The 18,561-nt window shown below is 41.5% G+C and overlaps 1 protein-coding gene across 5 annotated transcripts in view; it reads left to right on the top strand.

The window, feature by feature from the left end:
• The window catches only part of TEAD1 (TEA domain transcription factor 1), a 162,415-nt gene that overhangs the window by 44,646 nt on the left and 99,208 nt on the right, over positions 1-18,561 (top strand). For 3 of the 5 annotated variants that reach the window (XM_076343957.1, XM_076343956.1, XM_076343955.1), the window contains exon 2: positions 10,074-10,327. In XM_076343957.1, coding sequence (XP_076200072.1) covers positions 10,180-10,327 — 148 coding nt within the window. In that variant the 5' untranslated portion in view covers positions 10,074-10,179. Of the gene's footprint in view, positions 1-10,073; positions 10,328-18,561 lie in introns of those variants that run through there. The other 2 variants (XM_076343952.1, XM_076343951.1) reach the window with 1 other exon arrangement.

Genomic DNA, 18,561 nt, shown 5'->3' with positions numbered 1-18,561 from the left:
GGGCAGTAGCTCAAGTAGTAACACCAAAGCAGAATAAAACTGTTTTCTCTTGGATCTGCCTGGTACCAAATAGGCACATTCAGGTGAGCATGAGGCATTCACAACCTTCTATAGCAGCTTTAGAGTGACAGAGCTTATGGATGGTGTTTGGCAGAGTTCCTTAATTTGTAAAATGAATTTTAGCTAAAATTTAGCTCTTTCAACAAATGTTTGAAAAAGTGTGTGTGTGTTCGTAGTTAGGCAAAGGAGTGTTTGTATAACATCTGCAAAGCTGAGAACAAGTGGACTTGAGGAATAAAAGTTGCCAGCGCTGGATTCCAGGGGTGGCTTTGGCCAGTTGTATGTTGCAGTTTTAGTCCAAAACTTGCCTTTCTCCTGCTTCATAAAAGAAGGGTCCTTCTTCAGCTTGGTATAGGGAAAGGGTTAATCTTGTGGCTATTTCTTGTTTAAACAAATGCACCTGAGTAAATGAATGAACCTTTTACTTTACTGTGCCTTTTTTGTACCTTTTTAACAGAATACTTAAATCATTATATAAAATATTTTTTATATAGACGAAAGTTTTGTGTTACATATGAACCAGTCAGATGTTGGACCACCCTTCAAATAGCATTGGTTTTCCCTTTCCTGACTGAACTTATACAAAATTGTTCAAGCAGGTGGTTTTCTGTCCCTTTTCCCACCTCACTCAGAGCTGTTAGAGTGAACGCTCATGTTTTTGCAGCCATTGTGGAAAAAACCCTTTCATCCTGAAAACAAGTTAATAAAAAAAAAAAAAAAAAAAAGAAAAATCTAATATTTTAGATTTAGAGTAGAAAACCAGTTAGTCATATGCCAGGAATAAAATAAGAGAGCTATGAATGTGAAGGATTGGATCTGGTTTTGCAAATGTCTGTGTGACATGGCAACTCCAATAAAATTGGGGAGGCTTAGGGAATCAGGGGAACAAATGGTTTCAGGGCTACGTCTAGACAGAACGACTTGCTGCCAGGTCCGTCATATGTGTGAGCAATGGATCATACGTGGTCCCAGCAGGAAGCTAGTAACACACCAGAGATCAAGGATGTACCTAATTCTAATATTTGTAATAATTGGTATGTGGTATTAATAGTTCCAGTTTGTCTTTTGGGCTAAAAAACTAGTCATGCTCAGGGATGCTGTGGAAAGGCAGTTACAACAAACTACAAGGAAGGGATTGTCTGTTTGCACATAAGAAAACCATTGACTGTGTTTACATCATTTGCATACTCCCAGGTAGATGGGACTGAAACAGTGGCAAAACTACCACTAGATGCACAAGATGGCTAGCTCCGAAGGCATTCAGGGTGTTTGTGTCTGTATCCAGGTCCAGATGCTGAAGTTATGTGCGTGGAGGGATAGGGGGAGATGAACACCACTGGAGCTGAAGGAGGGCCAGTGTCTGTTTTCCTTGGGCTTTTATACTGTAATTCATAATTTGTGGAGTCACTGGGAAGGCACAGAGCCTCTGTGCAGACTGAACCCCTGTCTCAGTCTCCACTGGGTGACTGAACTTAAGGCATTCAAGGAATAGACAGTTGTTAGGTGTAAGCAAGAACTGCATCTATTTTTATGTCCCTTTTTCCAGTCTTGTATGTAAAAAAAGCCCATTGTCCTGATAGCTACACATACTAGTTTTCATTTTCTGTTTACATGTGTTGGCAGCAGAATGAATTACAGTGAACTGCCAAACTGCTCTGTAAACATGCCCCAAGCAAAGCAGTGGCTGCAGACCTTGCCCTGAGGGACTATACTGTGGCCTCTACTTAACAGTTCTTGGGGCTGGGGGAGTGTTTCTTAGAGCCGTTTCACCTGCCCTAGGAGCAGAGCCCCCCAGGTGTGGGCAGACCCCCCCTCAGTCACAGAGTATTCTTCTAAAAGCTGAATAATCGGCAAATGGGTGAAATACTAATAATCCCCACTTCACAATATAGCAGCTCTTGTCATAGAAAAGTCACAGCTGGAATACAGCTGGGGTAAGCATGCCACGGCATTACACTGGTAATAGATGTTGCCATTGCCACTCACAAGCCATCCCTGTTGGGTGACGGTAGGTGCACAATCGGCTCCCACCGCAGAGCACAGCAGCTGGGTTGTTGCACAGTCACCTCCTGCAGTTGCAGGAAGAATGGCTTCTCCTTCTGAGAGCTGGTAAATATTTTATCTTTCCTTTGCTTCATGTTGGTAATTAGCAAAAGCAAGTCAGACATGATGCTCGCTATTCTTCATTCCACTGAGTGCCAAGTCATATTTAGAATAATCTTTGTTGGTTACCACCACAATGCAGTATTTGAGCTGGGTTAAATCCCAGGAACACCCTTACAATTGAAACCAGCTGGGTGTAAATGAGTGCTAGCACCTAGGATGAATGTGACTGCTTCGGTATCACATAAGGAAGGAATTGTTTCTCAAACAGCTGTGACCATAATGAGACAGGGATTCACAACTGGTATGTTAAGATTCACCTACCTGGTGATAACTTGGTAATTGGTGCAGACCATGGACCACGAGTAATGTGTAGCCCCTTACGAAGTACTTTGCATGCTAGATTGCTGGGCACTAGCTAGATGCTGTGGATGGTTTGTAGCTGTAGCTGCTTGCAGAAGGTGTCCTGGTGAGCCAGCACAAAGCCAATGGAGCCTGCGAGTTGGCTTGTGGTGTAGTCACAGTCAGAATCCAGTTGTTTCCCCACTGAGAAGATGAACCATTTTATTAGTTGTATGAAATTAAAACTAATGGAAAAGAAAATTGGGTTGGAGTCAATGACTCAGCATCCTTACAACAATAATTTTATATCAACAAAAGCAGCTTTTGGGGGAAAAAAAAAAATTAGGCCCTCCAAGTGGTATGAAATACTCTTTTCAGTTGCAATAAAGAGTGCAGAGAGACGAAAGCTGTTTGCAAAGCAAAGAATTCCCATTTATTAACATCAGCCCACTCTTTGCTGAGTAATCTGTTTCTATAAGCAAAAAATGAGCAATTCAAGGAGAATGCATTGTTTCTTTTTAGAAATAGTTCGTATAATCCTAATTTCACATTTAGGCCTATATGCTGCCTACTCTTGCAGATCTAAGTAATTCTTTGTTCAGTAAGTTTTCTCACAGTTTGTGAAAACACACATGTAAATCTTCCCAGATGAGCAGGCTACAGAGTTATATTTGAAGGAAACTATCACTTTACTGATGTTAAGTTACATGGTTTTGGTATTTTACATGCTGGCATGGTATTGTCTGTCTTCCTGCTACTTTTATGCATACCTGAGTGCAGTAGTTGAGGGGAAGAAAGTAATGTCTGAATTCACTCATAATGCATAATGCATTCCCTTCAGAAAAAAAACATCATGCTGCTTTTTACAGGTGCTCTGTAGCTGACAATGAACAGCTCATATTATTCCTCCACAGATCCCGAAGACAAATCTAAAGTAGGTAGCTTGCAGTTAGTAAAAAGGTTGAATCCCAAGCGAGAAATAGTAATTTTAATCCTAGGAGAACAGAACTAGTTTATATGAAGGAATGTATGCTAGGAAGTACATGGAAGCATCATTACATGCAACTATTTGATTGCCAAAAAAGCACAGCATCAGAATTTCTCCCTGAAGTGTTCATGCAGTCAGAGAAAAACTCTTTTTATTTCATTTCAATGGCAAAAGTGAATTGCTGAATTAGTCTGGCGGAGTTTTAAAGGAATACTTTATCCTAGAAATGGGCTGCTTCTCTCTCCTGGTGCTCTTTCTTCTTAGAGGGAATAATTGCTGATAAGTAGACCTTGTAACAAAAATACAATATAAAGTCATTTTAAGCTAATGATTTCACCGTTAGATGCTCTGTAAATGATTTACATTTTTATTCTTCATACTGTGTTATATCCTTTCCTCATAAAACTAAATTATATATAAAATGGCTTGAATATATGTATATATTTTGTTTTCCTGAAAGTAATGCCATTTGAATGCCTCAAGGAATCAGAAAAATCCATACGTACTTACACATCACAGCTACAAAATCCAGAGTATGAATTTGTTTTTAAATAAATAAGTAATTTTATTTATTTAAAAGGCTTGAGCATATTGCTTGACTTGCATAAACATTGCAAAGATACTTTTACTGGCAAAGTAGAAACATAAAATCCTAGTAAAATTCAAGCTTTCCACCAATTCCATGTTTACTTTAATCAGTGCAGAAAGAGCTTGAGAAATCCGGATGTGGTATGGGGGGGTCGGGCAGTTCGACAGGTATCTGGAAGGAGAATGGGGTGGCTGGGGATGAGGCAGCCTTATCTCCCAAAACGCCCACGGAGAGCACCAGCAGGAGAAGGAGCCCTCTTCTCCCCAGCCTGGTGGTTTGCTCTCCCTCCCCATGCTGCCTGCCTTGATGAGCTACTTCATAGGTGGCTTTTGCCAGTGCTGTTCACACAGCAGACTGCCCAGCAGCTGTATGAAGAAACCATGCAGAGAGAAGGAGCATGTAGCTCCACGGGCATTGGCGGTAGGAAGCCTGGTTTCCTCTGGATTTCTGCCGTGCAGCTGACAAAGCTGTCTGGTCACTAGGACACCTATGAAGTCTCCTGGGCATCTGGGTTCCCCCATGCCTGGTCAAGGATGTGCTCCCACTGCAGGTTTCCCTCTGTTGGGGCGTTTTGCATTCTGTCTTGGCTGCTGAGTCTCATGGCTTCTAGTTCGTTCCTCTACCTCAGACAGGGCTAAGCATAGCTGCATCATTCCTGAGAAACGTTTGTGTCACCTGTTCTTAACAACCTCTCTCCCCCCAGCAGTTCCCCAGTATCCCAGACTGATTGCTTCTGGTGTGTGACTGTAGAGTCAGAATGGTCTTCCAAATGCCCAACCTATCATTTTCTTGCTGCAACTTAAGTTCTTTGCTTCTTGTCCTATCCTTAGTAGAAATGGCCAAGAGCTGCTTCTCTGCTTTGCTGTTACCTTTTCCTTATTTGAAAGTGGTTATCTTCTCACATCAGTCTTCTCTAAATTTAAACAAACCTAATTCCTTTCCTGGTAGGTCATGTTTTCTAGATCTGATAACTTTCTTCCTCTGGATTCTCTCCAGCAGTTCTTTCCTGAAGCCTTAGTGCTCCAGCTGTGGATTTGCACTGCTGAACAAAGCAGAAGGAAAATCCCATGGGCCTGTAACTTTTCAAGCCTTGAGAGAAAATTTGCCATCTGCAAATTTAGAATTAGTTGTTTTTTACTCATCTGCTCATTATCATCTTGATGTTTATAAAAAGCTTGTTGGATTCCTGGTGCCATTGCTTTTATATAACTGAAGCTAAGATGATGTTCACAAACTAAAAGTAAAATTATTCTTAAAAGTGTAATTTACCACTTCAACACTCAAAATCTTTACCTCGAGAATTAAGATTTTTCTGAAAGACCTGTTTTAGAAATATTGGGCTGGTTGTAAGAATTATTTGGTAGCCTTCTGCAGCCATTCATAGCTAGAAGATCAGTGTGGATAACTACACTGGTGCTTTCTCACCTGCAAATTCTTGCAGGTGCCATTGCAGGTTATCTCAAAAATATCTGATTGATCCCCTTCAAGCAGACAGAATTTAGATGACTGGGGAGACATAATCATTTTTTCTCAGACATCTTTCAGAACCAAGGCATGTTTTCGGTCTTTCTCATGTGCCTGCACCAATACCTGCAGAGTATTAATCCTCTTCCAGTGGTTATGTATACATACAAGTGATACCTCAGTGAAGGCACCATTTGGCACCTGTATGCTGAAATTCAAGAAAGTAAATTAATTGAACAAACGGAGAAAATGGTTTCACTTTTGCAGGATTTTGTAAAATAAGATTCAGCTCTGATGACTCTTGAAAGACAATGTTTCCATGTTAGTTCATTGTGCAAGTATTGAAGGATATGAAACATATCAAGGCCTTAAATCTGCACTTGCCCTACACTCCTGTGAAGAGCTATTGATCTCAGTTGTTGGTCTGTGAGCAGCAACTTTCTGGGCAAGTCCAGGTTTGCATTGCTCATAAAGTGAAGGCATAAGAGAATGTTTTATGCAAGCAAAGAAATCATTCCCTTGATAAGATGTTGCAGACTATAATTTGGTTTTAGTTAAATTCATTGGTTTGATCAGCTCTGACAATAGCTATCCTCGTTTCTCTGAGTTTTTAAAGTAAGTTTTCAAGTTACTCTACCAAGTGAACGTAATGAAAATAAGTCATATCTTATACTTCATGAAGCTGTATTGAATGGATTGGCTACAAAACGTATTTATAAAATCCAGTATTCTCCCTAATAGTTTCTCCATTGCTAAATGTAATGTTGTGTTGTTTGAGGGCGGAACATACCGCCGTCATGCATAGAAAAAGTGTCTTAATAATGACAGGAGGAAACCAGATATACTTAGGACTGGCTTAACTGGAGAGAGTAGACAACAACTGCAAGAAAGATGCATTCAGGTTTGCAAGTAAAAGAGCTTTATGCACAGGGGAAGCTGTCTTGAAATATGTGAGAGAGAGACACTGGTGTTAAAAGGGAAACTCTGAAGAGAGACCTCCTAAACTGCAGCAGTGTGCTTTAAGCAATCTTGGAAAGTACAAAAAGGTTAGCCAAAACCTGTTTCTTGTTTTTTTTTGGTTATTTTGGTTGGTTTTCTGGGTAATGTTGAGGTGTTTAAATTTTGTCAAGAGAAAGTACAAGCATGAAATTGGTTCTCTAAAAGTTAACGTGATAAAAAGCAAATACAGAACTCTTCAACTTGATCTGTCATGTGTGCAAGCTCTGCTTTTGGGGGGGTGGGGTGGGTGGGGTTAATTGCCCGCAGGGGATTAACTCTTCCTCCACTGAAAGTTGGTATTGTAAGATTTGGAGTTTGCTAATATAAGGAAGGATTGCTTTTTTAATTTTTATTTTTAATTTTTTATAAATTTAAATTAGACTGTAAATCCACATTTTTCACATGAGATTTATAGCTCATTAGAAATGTGCAACAAAGCTCAGCTATTGACAGCTTGTATTATTTTTGATAATCATGTTGAACTCCAGCATAACAGGTCTGAAATTTTTCATCACAGTTGGGTCCTTAGAATTCAAGCTAAGGAGGAGGTGGAATTGCCTTTTGATACATAGAGCTGAGCTGGAAGTGATTAACTGAGTAGCTCATTATTTTCTTGAAATAAGAGGGAGCCATTTAGTGGTTGTAATACAAGGTTTCTTGCTCCTTGGTCCTCCAGCTTGATCTGCAGTGTCAGCATTCACCGAAATGGAAATCACTAAAAGCAACCTTTAGTACATGAAAGGGTTTTGGTTTTGTTGGGTTTTTTGGTTTGGTTTTTTTTTTTTTTTTTCAGCAGGTTGCTCCCCGCCCCTATCATACAGATGTTCTGGAAGAAACACTTGGTTGTCTTACATTTTAGAGGCTGGAATAGTAGCTACTAATGCCTCAAGATGATATCCAAGTAGGTAAAAAGGAATGGGAAGGGAGATAGCACATTAGTGAAAATTCACCAGTAAATACAATGCAAGATCTAACATGAATATCAAGTAACATTAATTACTTTAGAGCCTCTCTGTTTTCCTTGTGTGCATTTTAATTATTATTTCAGCATAATGTAATAACAAGGGCTGGTTTATAGGACGATAATAAGACTTGAGGCTATGACTGTGGCAGATTTTGTAAGCAGAGGGTGGTTGGGCTGAGCGAAGGATGCCCGTGGCTGTGCTGTGCATTGCTTGCCGTCGTGCCCAGGATCAGGGAGGGGAAGGATTTCCTCCCTGAGTCACCTTTGAAGAACTGACCCGGTAAACAGTCCCGGTCCGTGCTGTCTTCTGGTGAAATGCTAAACCGTGGTCTTGATCATGTGAGGCCAATAAAATCTCCAGTAGCCTTTTTTCCCCCTGCACTGTGGCAATAAAACCGAACCCCCCTGATTATCCCAATCAACATTCAATTACCTCTCATTTACCTAAAATTCCCCCTGTATTTGAAGGCTTAAGTGGACATGATTGTTTTTGTCAGTTCTTTCCCGGTATTGCTGTGCTTATGTTTTGGCTAAACCTTGCATACAAGGTTCAAATCTTCTAAGGATTGAATCAACCTTTCAGCCTTCTGAGAATTATGAAGGATGGCGTGTCACTATTTTACAAAAGTTTACATCTCCCTCTTCGTGACGAGACTTTAAATATTTTGTACATTTTGGATTTCCCAGACAATAAGTGGTGTATTTGGCCAGACTTCCCACCCACTTATCATTTGTGTGTGGTTCCCTGTGAATCCATCTGCTCTCTCATTATCAGTTATTAAAAGGCGTTCGAGACACTGATTAGCCTTGAGATTACTGGTGGGTATGCACTAACATTTTTATAAGCTGTGCTGAAATGTTCAAACAAATGCGAAGTTAAGAAATGCCTTTTTGTAGAAACAGACATGCAAGTAACGAAAAGAAAGTTCTTGGGAGTCCATTTTGCATGTACTGATCCCTCTGAGCTCCTGTTAGAGCCTGGAGAAGTGGAAAATACCCCATACTTGGGACATCAGACTGGTAGCGTTGGTTAGCGAGGCTGAGAGACCACTCCCAGTTTCCCCAGTTTCAGCTCTGTTTTTTTGCAAGGCACTGTAGCCTCCGAGGGACCGGACTATCAGGTTTTGGTTATCTGTAGTGATTGGTTGATTGGTTAGTTCAGGTGAGGGCTGCTGTAAATGTTTCTTCTTTCAGGGAGTTCTCCAGCCCAAAGGTGTTTCGTCAGAGCTGTCACGGCCTCTGACGTACAGCCTCCCCTTCTTTCTCCGTGGGGTGAATGCCATTCTGCCACTTTTCGCCTGTTATTTTATGACGTACTGAGACCCCACTGAGAGGCGTATCGGCGTGAGGATGGAGGTGTGCAGGAGGGGAAGCCCCCCTCTTCTGCATGCGGAAAGGGCCTGCTCTCATCTCCCCCAGCAGAATAAAAATGTTACAGCTTAGGGGTTTTTGAGTGTTTAGCCAACTAACTGGATTTTTAAGTGTGTGTGCAGCTCATGCATGCATGTTTGAACACTCCCATCCACTTAGATCAGTTAGAGTCACCAAACTTCTTCGTTTTTCAAAATAAAACTGCATTATGCCTAGACATGTTGAGCCAAATCTGTTCCTGGTGTTATTTCACTGACTTCCCGAAGAATTACACCAGAGATGAATTTGGTCTGGTATAGCAGCTTTTTTGCCTGGAGCAAGTCTTTATAGCAGAGTTGTATTTCTCTCAAAAATATAAAAGGAACACTGACAGATCTGCAGCTCTGGTGGTGTGAGCAGGTGCAGCTATATTAAATTATTTCTTATTAAATTGATTCAGCAACTTGAAGCTTGTAATTTTTGTTCTGCTATGGTTCTGTGACAGAGACCTTTTAAAACAGGCAAAGTATATATCTTTTCTTGTAATTCCTTTCTCTGGTATTATCATTTTAAAGATTTCTGTTTGTATGTAGCTCAGATTCTGATTGCATTATTTATTTGGGTAAGATGTGAAAATTACAGCTTTTTCCAGTTAATCGCATCGAGCTGTGTCATCGCTAGTGTAATTCCGTTTACTCCACTGACATCCGGATGAATGTGAACAATAGTTTTTGCTTTTGTTTTTAGGTTTAAGTGGTTTTAGGCTCTGGTGGTCACTTTGGCATAAACTGGTGTGCTTCCCTTCCAGCCAGTGGAAGTATGCTGATTTACCCCCGCCTGAGGATCTGGCTCGTTATTTTAAGGGTGCCAGTCTTCAGCCAGATAAAATGTGTCATGTGCTGCAGGGTTTTCCCCAGTATTAAGACCCACTTTGACTATCTGTGAAAAATAACCTGGTGCTTTATACCTTCATGTAATTGCACACAGAAAATGTGGTAAAGAGTTCCCCTTCTGACAACCTTATTGCTCCACCTCTGCCGATTTGAGGTAGAATGGTTATTAATTTTTTACTTTTCCTGGGTGCTTTCCATGCTTGTGTTATTGCCATTACTGCTCAGCTGCTGTTAACTTAGTATCGGAAGTAGACAGAAATGTTTGCCTGAAGTTCCATGTCTTTAATGCATTTTGGGGTTATTTGTTTGTTTGTTTTGTAGGTTTATTTCCTTTAAGACTCCAGGCTTAGGCTTGGAGACCCCAGCCATCACCATTGAGCCCAGCAGCTGGAGCGGCAGCGAGAGTCCTGCCGAAGATATTGAAAGAATGAGTGATTCTGCAGATAAACCTATTGACAATGATGCAGAAGGTGTCTGGAGCCCTGACATTGAACAGAGCTTTCAGGAGGCTCTAGCTATCTATCCACCATGTGGGAGGAGGAAAATCATCTTATCAGATGAAGGCAAAATGTATGGTAAGTGGTACACATTTAGCCTTTGGAAATAATTGTCCCAGTGAGAACTGTAAAGCCCAGCTTGTTTTTATGCAAAATCCCTGGCTCTGATTTTGGTACTTTTGGAGTAAATCTTGAAGAAATCTGTGAAGTTGAGGGAGCTCAGCTGGGCTGATGCGTTGCTCAGGACTGTCCGAACCAGTCCCTTTGCCACTGGCACTAGGAAGCAATATTGATGCAGAATTGTGTCTTCAGTGAATGCTATGCTGTGGCTGAATGGGAATGTTTAAAAGAAGCTTTTAAATGTGTCACTCCTTGAGCATAAAAAAAAGTAAGCATTTTTCTTTATTTTTCAATAAATGGTGAAGAAAGGGAAATGGGAAATAGAGTCTGCGTGATTGCGTGGCAGGATATGCAGTATTAAATTGCAAAGTGATAAAGTTCTTGTCGTGTTCAGAAGCCTCTCGATGAAAGAGGCAAGTTAGGGGTGCTTTTGTGCCTTTCTTTTTCTTTTCTTTTTTTTTTTTCTTTCTTCCCTCCTTTCCCCTTCCCTCCGTGCAAACTGCTATAAATCAGATGACGTGCTGACAGCATTCCATAAATACACGCTCCGCCGAGGGATGCTGACATCTGCACGCGCTATCCGGGGCTCCTTAGCTTTCGTCCCGCTCGCCCCAGCCCTCTCGCCCCGCCGCTTTTTCTTTTCCATTTTGCAAACTTCTCTTTGCGGGCGGCGGAGCCCTTGCTCCGGCTCCTCGTTCCGCGGGCGGCCGGCGGCGGACGGTCGCTGTGCCTTGGGGGGGGGGGCAGTACGCTCACCGGCGACCTTGCCCCTACCTGGCCGGGCTGTCCCGAGGCAGAGGAGGGGGCGGCGGGGGGAGCGGCCGGCCCGGGGGCGCAGCCCCGAGCAGATGGTGCTGCAGCTGCCACCAGCTGTGCCCCCGGCCCCCCCCACCCCCCCCGCCTGAGGTCATGGAAACAGGGACACTGCTGCTGGCGGCGGTGCGGGGGGGTCAGGGCGGGCGGGACCCGGCCCCCCCCCCCCCCCCCCCCCCCGGCCTCCCTTCGCAGCTGCCATGTGACCCTGGCGGCCACTCGAAACGTCGCGTCTGGAAAAGGAGAGTTGTGATGAAGCATCTCAGCTGCCCTGGCAGAAAGTTGCCGGGCCCCGGTTTCCTGCCTGGGTGTTTGCTTCTTTCCCTCTCTCTTCCCCCCCTCCCCTCTCTCCCTGCGCAGGGGCGTATAATTTCTCTTGTCCTCTCCTTCTCGCCTGTTTCCCCCTATTTTGATTGCATTTCGGTGTTGTTATTTTCCTTTGGAAAGGGGAGATGATTTGCCTAATTAGAAGGTTGCGCTCTTCCTAGGGGGACGTAAGCATGTATATACAAACAAGCTTATTGTGTATTTATGCTCAAAAGCTCTACTTAGGCTTGAACAGCCTCATCAGCTAAAATAAGGGTGGCTCTATTTTTTTAAATCAGGATCCCTACAACCACAGTAATCACCCCTGAAATCCGATTTTTGGTGTTGCCGTTGTATAAATTAAAGAAATTAACATATTTATCCATTCATTTTGACAATCACTGATTTAATTTAATGGTTCTCTAATCCTGAATGTTAACATTTGTTAAATTATATACGTAGAAAACTATTTATGCATATCTAATTGCTGATTAATCCTGCTAGCCAGTAATGCCATAAGCATATATGTGCATCTCATGTATTTATGCTCATCCTAAATCAAGCATTGTTTATTTTCAGTGAAAAAAGGAGGTATGCGTGTCTGATGCTGAAAACTTAACTTAAAGCGTTGCCCTGATTGGGAAGAAAAAAAATGTGTTAGGAAGTGCAGGGTGCTGTATGAGCAGAATTTACATCCTGACTTTGCAGTGGATGAACTCATGTTTTCATTCTTCAAGCTGAGTAACTGCTTTGTAGCATTTGAGGATTTATTGAAACCATGCTAGGTTTCTGAGGACTTTCTAATAGAGTCTTATGGCCCTGAGAGCATAATTGTTCTCCAAGGATTTTGAAATCAAAACAGTGTAAGTGTTTTAGATTCTGTGTGGCATAATGAAAATAATTTAATGCCTTTTAGTGGCATACCAAGTTTATTTCACTTACAAGAGAGACATTGCAGTATCTCTAAGCTTCCATAGTGTTGGGGGATATTGTAATGTGTCAGTAATTCATGAAACATGTAAGACAAAAGGTCAAGAGAGCACCATTTCATTTTCTAACTGAAATTACCTTTAGATATGGGCACTAGAACAAATATGATCTTTACAGAGGCAAATATAATGATCACTCTGTGTGGATTAAGTTAAGCAATTGTAGTTTTTTATCTTCGGAGAGAGACTTTGAGAAGAGCAGAGATTTTGCTTGAAGAAATATTTTAAGTCTCTGCCTTTGATTTAATGAGAGTTTTGCGACATTCATGTAAGCAGAAGCCAGAGTTTCTTCACTGTTCTTTGTGGTGGTCTAAAATCGTCCTTAAAAGTGGTGTTTCTAAGAGGGCCGTGTACAGGCTTCTGGGCGGTTGGCTCGGCGGGACCTGGAGGATTGCTCGAGCATGACTGGGAGGCTTGAAATGCGTGGGGGCGTGTGGGGTGGGTGGCCGAGGGGTGCCTGCCCACAGTGCCACCTGGGTAGCAGCAGCATGGCTCGCGCTGGCAGAGCCACCCCAGCGGTACCGAGGGACATCTGTGACCTCTCCGGGCAGCCTGAATCGCTTCAGCTGTTCCTCTACAGCTGTGATCTTGGATGCAGGAGGGAGGGGAAGGGGAGGGCCTTTTCCTCTCCCCTTGCCTTCCCAAAAAAGTAACTTATGGCACCAGAGGACGACAAGAACAAAAGACTTTCGATTCTACCCCCACAGAAGAGGGTTGCAGGGCTCTGTGGCTGGAGAGGGGGAAGGGGATGTCTTGACTTTTTTTTCCACCCTGGGGCATCCTCGGGCTGTAAGGACAAAGTCGTGACCTGTGCAAGACCAGGAGCAGTTCAGGCTGCCACTGACCCTGCCACCAGTACAGTGTTATGGCTCCTTGAAGAAACCCTCAGAAAACGAAATAAAAACTTAATGAAACTCTTGTTTTTAAATTTATAGGAAATGATTGTGTAAGAAGCAAAGATGCTTGTTTTGGTTCAGAGGGGCAAATTCCATGAACCGTAGTTTGGAAATTCTTGAGAGAAAGGGAGTGCGCTGTAAGGCCAAGGGACCAGCTATAAGGTTTCCGCAGGAAAGCGCTATCCGTCACTCTTTTTCCCCCTTCCTGTGTGCATGTGCTTGTGTGGCTGTGATGGTCTCAAAGTTTTGGTTTTGCTCCTAGTACAGCATTGACTAGTAGTAAATAAAATTAAAAAAAGGTGAGGAGGGAATAAATACGGAAGTTTGAAGGAGGATAGAGGAACACATCTATAAATTGATGCTCAAGCTCTTTGTGGAAGCAGCTGAGCGTAGCCCATGGAGGAAAGACTCGACTCTTAGACCAGTTTTCATTTGTTTTGCAAGGTATTGGTAAGAATTTTTTTCATCTGTACCATTTCAAAAGAAGTATTGATAAAACACAAATATCATCCACTAGTACAAAGTGGGACACCCTATAATTTGCCTCCACTCTGAGATCAGTTCTGATGAATTTCTGTGTCCTTGTTTATCCAGCACATAGTAAAACTCTAGCCCATTAGAGGGCATTGGCTGTCCTGTATTTGTACTTTGTTCCAATTGTTGGTCTTTTACTGCTGACAGTATAGTCACTTGTAGCAATTCCTGTGAACTCACTTATTGGCAGGATATTTGCCTGTGCTTGTCTTTGCTCCTGGGAGAGTGTTTTGGAAAAGATTACAAGAATGAAAGCTGCTGTGAAATGCAGCCCTACTTTTATGCCTGGTGTAACACTGAAGTCACTGGAGTTACCACGGGAATGGATTTGGCCCTGCGTGCATGTTTTCATCTTTTTTTTTTTCTTTTTTTTCTTTTTTTTCTTCTTTTTTTTCTTTTTTTCTTTTTTTCTTTTCTTTTTTCTTTTTTTCTTTTTTTTTTCTTTTTTTTAAATTTAGCTATAGCGAGACGTAGCTTTAGCGCAGCTGTAGGGACAATGCCAAAGTAACGTAAGTTGCTAGCAAGTGTAATAACTCCTACAGACATGTTACTATCAGCATTGTTAACTTAGCCTCAAGGTAGCAAAGGTGGCTTTTGCCTTTAAGACAAGAAAATAGTTTGATCTTAATTTTTGAGACCTGTAAACAGCTCTTCAATTATGAATGAAATTAGTCATTGTGATTTGCATCGGAGGTATTAATCTCTGCAACAAAACTACTTAAGAGTGTATTAATGAATATTTAAAAAGGAAGTTTTGTAGCATGTTTAGTTGTTTTACAGAGAATGAGTACTAATTAACGTGAGAAGGTGCATAGCAGCCTTTCAGAACTGTTGTGTATGTTTATTAGGTCATGCCTAAAATCTCTTGGCCTGCATTACCATGACAGTAAAGGGAAAATGATACTTTCATAAAAATATCTGCTCAGATGATAGAATTTTTGCATGCTGAATAATAATAATAACCTTCATTTCCAAAGCACCTTGTATAAATTGAATATTAAAATTGAACTTTGAACTAGTACATCGGCAAAAGAAATCCTATTCTGTAGGCTTGTGTGATTCTGTAGCTAACTGCTATTATTAGGCGTCTTTCTGGGTTTCTATTAGGAAACTGTGAGGTAACTAGCTTTATGAAGAATACAGTAACATGTTACAAATTATTTTTACTATTGCTTTTAATTTTAAAAGTTCCATGCAAGTTACTGCCTCTATAAAGACATCACTACCTTATAAAATTTCCACAGTATTAAATATATTTGAATGCGAATAAGGTATTTGGAGTGATGAAATACCAGATGTGAAGTATCAGGTTGCATGTTTGTTCATCTGTTATTGCAATCATTGTACAAAGATACACTCTTGTATTTTTTTTTTTATTTTTTTCTTTTTGGTCTCACAGCAACATACACAAAATGCACTGGAGATAGGACTCCTATTATGAAAGTTACTATTTGAGTTTCTTAGATTGTAAACAAATCTGTCTAGAAACATTCTTGCAATCCTGTGATTGCTCACTGTATTACGTCATGGTACAGTGCATGCATGAAGGCAGGCTACAAGCGTGTGCTGAGCAATCAGTTAAAAGTGAAGAAAAGGAAGGTCCAAAGATACAGTGTCTGTTTGAAAAGTTACTACTTAAATTACTCAGATTATGAACAAATCTGCCTATAAACATTTTTGCAATCTGGTGATGTTCTTGCAACATCAGCATGCTGTGCTTGCAAGAAGGCAGTCTGATTTTGTGAGCTGATCAATAGTCACTGCTGTCATTAGAAATACAGGGTCTTGGGCTTGTTGAGGATTTCTGAAATGTGGGGGAACAGGGTTTAATCTTTCTATTTGGGCTTTCAAGAGAAAATTGTCAATGGTTTGGGATAAAATGGCAGAGTCTTCACGAGACAGAGAATCTTTTTTTCCCCCCCCCCCCCTTTGCTGTAAGCTGCCATCCTCAAGGGAAAATCTAAGTGGGGCTGTAAAAGCTGTGCGTGATAAGGGTATCAGCTCCTAGCTGGGGAGCAGGCAGAAGAGAGCAGGCTGTGGGAAGCACCACATCTGAAAGTGTGAGTAATGTTGTGCAAGGTTATACATGGCACAGTGATCAAGTACTCCATTTGGCTGTGTTGGATCAGGAGAATGAGGTATTCCAAAGGAAATGGGAAGTTATACTAGAAAGTTTTGCTGAAAAATTATGCATCAAAAAGAGCAGGACATCCTTTGGAAGTGCTTTTTAGCACTTTGGTTTTTGTCCTCTCTCTACTAAGTATGTTCTCTTCAGTCATCCATATAAAGAAGAACTCGCAGAAAGTTGTTTATAGCCTGTTCACGGGAAACAATGTCAAGTAAACTGTATGACAGCTGCCCAAGTCTTCCAGTGTTTAGTAGGTACCCTTGTATAGAGGAGTTACTAGCAACATTAGTTCTTGCCTGGAACTAAGTGGAAGCTACAAGGGCAGGTTCAGATTAGGCATTTGACCACTCAAGAGTCATTTAGTGGCTAGTCCTATTCAAATGGCTATACTAAACAAAGTAAGAGGATGTTTTTCCTTTATGACATTGTTCCTTTAGGAAAACCCTTGTTTAGAAATGACGCATGTTAGCATGAGAGCACTGAAGTGATGCAACCTCACTAGAACATCCAGGATACGTTTAGGTGATTGTCTAGTATGATTTATATTAGCTCATTTTTCTTCCAGCACTGATTTCACATGTTGAGCTTGTGACACTGTAATTGCAGAAGACATAGTTTTGCAGCCTTAAGAAATAGGGTTGTCATGCTAGGAGGTAGTAAAAACAGCCTTGATCAGGCTGATGTAGTGTGTTAGTTGGTTGCACAGTACTGAGAGCTCAAGATAATTGAAAATCCCACATGTAGATAGCGTAAAAGAAAATGTACTCATTTATTTGATCTCATTCCTTGGCAGAACTGGGATCCCTCCTAGAAGCATGTCAGGGTGAACACCTTCTGGTTCAGACAACCTGGGGGCAACTTGAGTTAGACAAGTATTCCTCTTCATGAGAGAGACCAGTGTGAGATTATAGTAGAAGTGTCTCCTTTTTTACCAGCTTCAAATACAAGCTGAATTATCTCACACAATCATAGGAGCAGCCCATTGACCCACATCCCTAGCAAAATGCTTATGTGGGGATGTGGAAGGTGAGTTATATTCATGTTAGACACCCCTGTTCTGGGCATCCTTAAGGAAGCAGAAGATGTAAGAAAACATAGAAACCGTTGTGTTATAAAGAGAGAGACTTGGACAGTGCCGAGAGCATCTTACATGACCAGTAACAGAAAAAAATTGATCAAAAATTGACCCCTTCACCGCCAGCAGCAGCAGCACCACCACAGTCAGCACCATCACCATGGCTTGCACCAGCATCCCAGAGCTGCTGGAATCAGAGACTCCTAGCCGTCTGTTCAAGCCAGGCAGAGCTGGGGCCAGTGAGATGAGTGGTGAAAGCCAGGCATCTGAACCACATCGGGAGGGAAACTTCATGCTAATGTTCCCCCTCTCCCCTAGTGGATTTGCTCAGTGTGGGTGTAATCACAAATCACACAGGGAACAAGGAGCAGTGGCAGCACAAAGAACTTTTTACAGCATCTTTGGTTTTCTGGGGACGTGCAGTCTCCCGAGAAGTAGGCTTATATCTCACCCCACACCTCACAGGAGTGAGCCCGGGCTAACTGTTGGAGAGTAAATGCTGTGGTTGTTGTGACATGAGTCTTACACAATTCCCTGAGGGCCATGCTATTCAAAATTAATATGTATCTTAACTGTGTCTTACAGGGATTTCCTCACAGATGCATGCAGGATTTTTTTTTTTTTATGATGCCCTTGAGAAGTTGTAGTCATACCATTGTATGAATATTTTCCTATCCTACAAACAATTTAATGTGCGGCACTTGGTCTGGAACATCAGAGAGAGACACTTCAGAGTCTGGGCTTCCAGATGATTTTAGTCTGACCGTATAGTTTAAGGAATTGGACACTAATGGATTAACAGTTTACAGACTTTCAGTAGAAGTAATGGTTTAGCTAATAGAAAAAGGCTCTTCTGAACCTTTTCTGGTTTTGTTCTAGGCATACTAAAATTTTCACATTGGATGATTAAAGGACATGTTTATGTAAGCAAAAATAATATGAATTGGGAAAGGAGGAGAAACATGAACATAAATGTGCTAATTCTATCTCATGAATGCTCTTTTAAACATAGGGAAGTAGCATGGCTTGTTAGACCTATTTTAAAAGGGACAACAATGCATCCCAAATTCACAAGGAAATTGAAACCCTGAGAAAGCATTGTACACCGTGGGAGTTGCGGGGATGTCAGTCAAACACCATTACAATTTTACCTACAGAGGACTCAAATAAGCACTGTTAATAGAAACTGTGGTCAACACGTGCATTCTCTGGTGTGAGAAGTCAGCATCACTGTCGCAACTGCTTAATTACTGCCTTCCTACAACAGCCATCCCCAACTAGGTCAAGCCTCCTGAGGATTTTCCTGGATGTAGGCAGATTTCATGCTTTTATTGAGATCTCCTTTCTGTTTTGTTTAAAAAAAAAAAAAAAAAAAAAAAAGACAAATCCAGAGATCAGGTTGTCTTGCACCCACACAACCTGATAGAATTTAGGAACTTGGCACAGAATTA

This window comes from Aptenodytes patagonicus, chromosome 7 (assembly GCF_965638725.1).
Source record: "Aptenodytes patagonicus chromosome 7, bAptPat1.pri.cur, whole genome shotgun sequence".
Taxonomy (NCBI): domain Eukaryota; kingdom Metazoa; phylum Chordata; class Aves; order Sphenisciformes; family Spheniscidae; genus Aptenodytes; species Aptenodytes patagonicus.
Note: the sequence above shows the minus strand (reverse complement) of the source record. Positions and strands in the feature narration are given on the sequence as shown.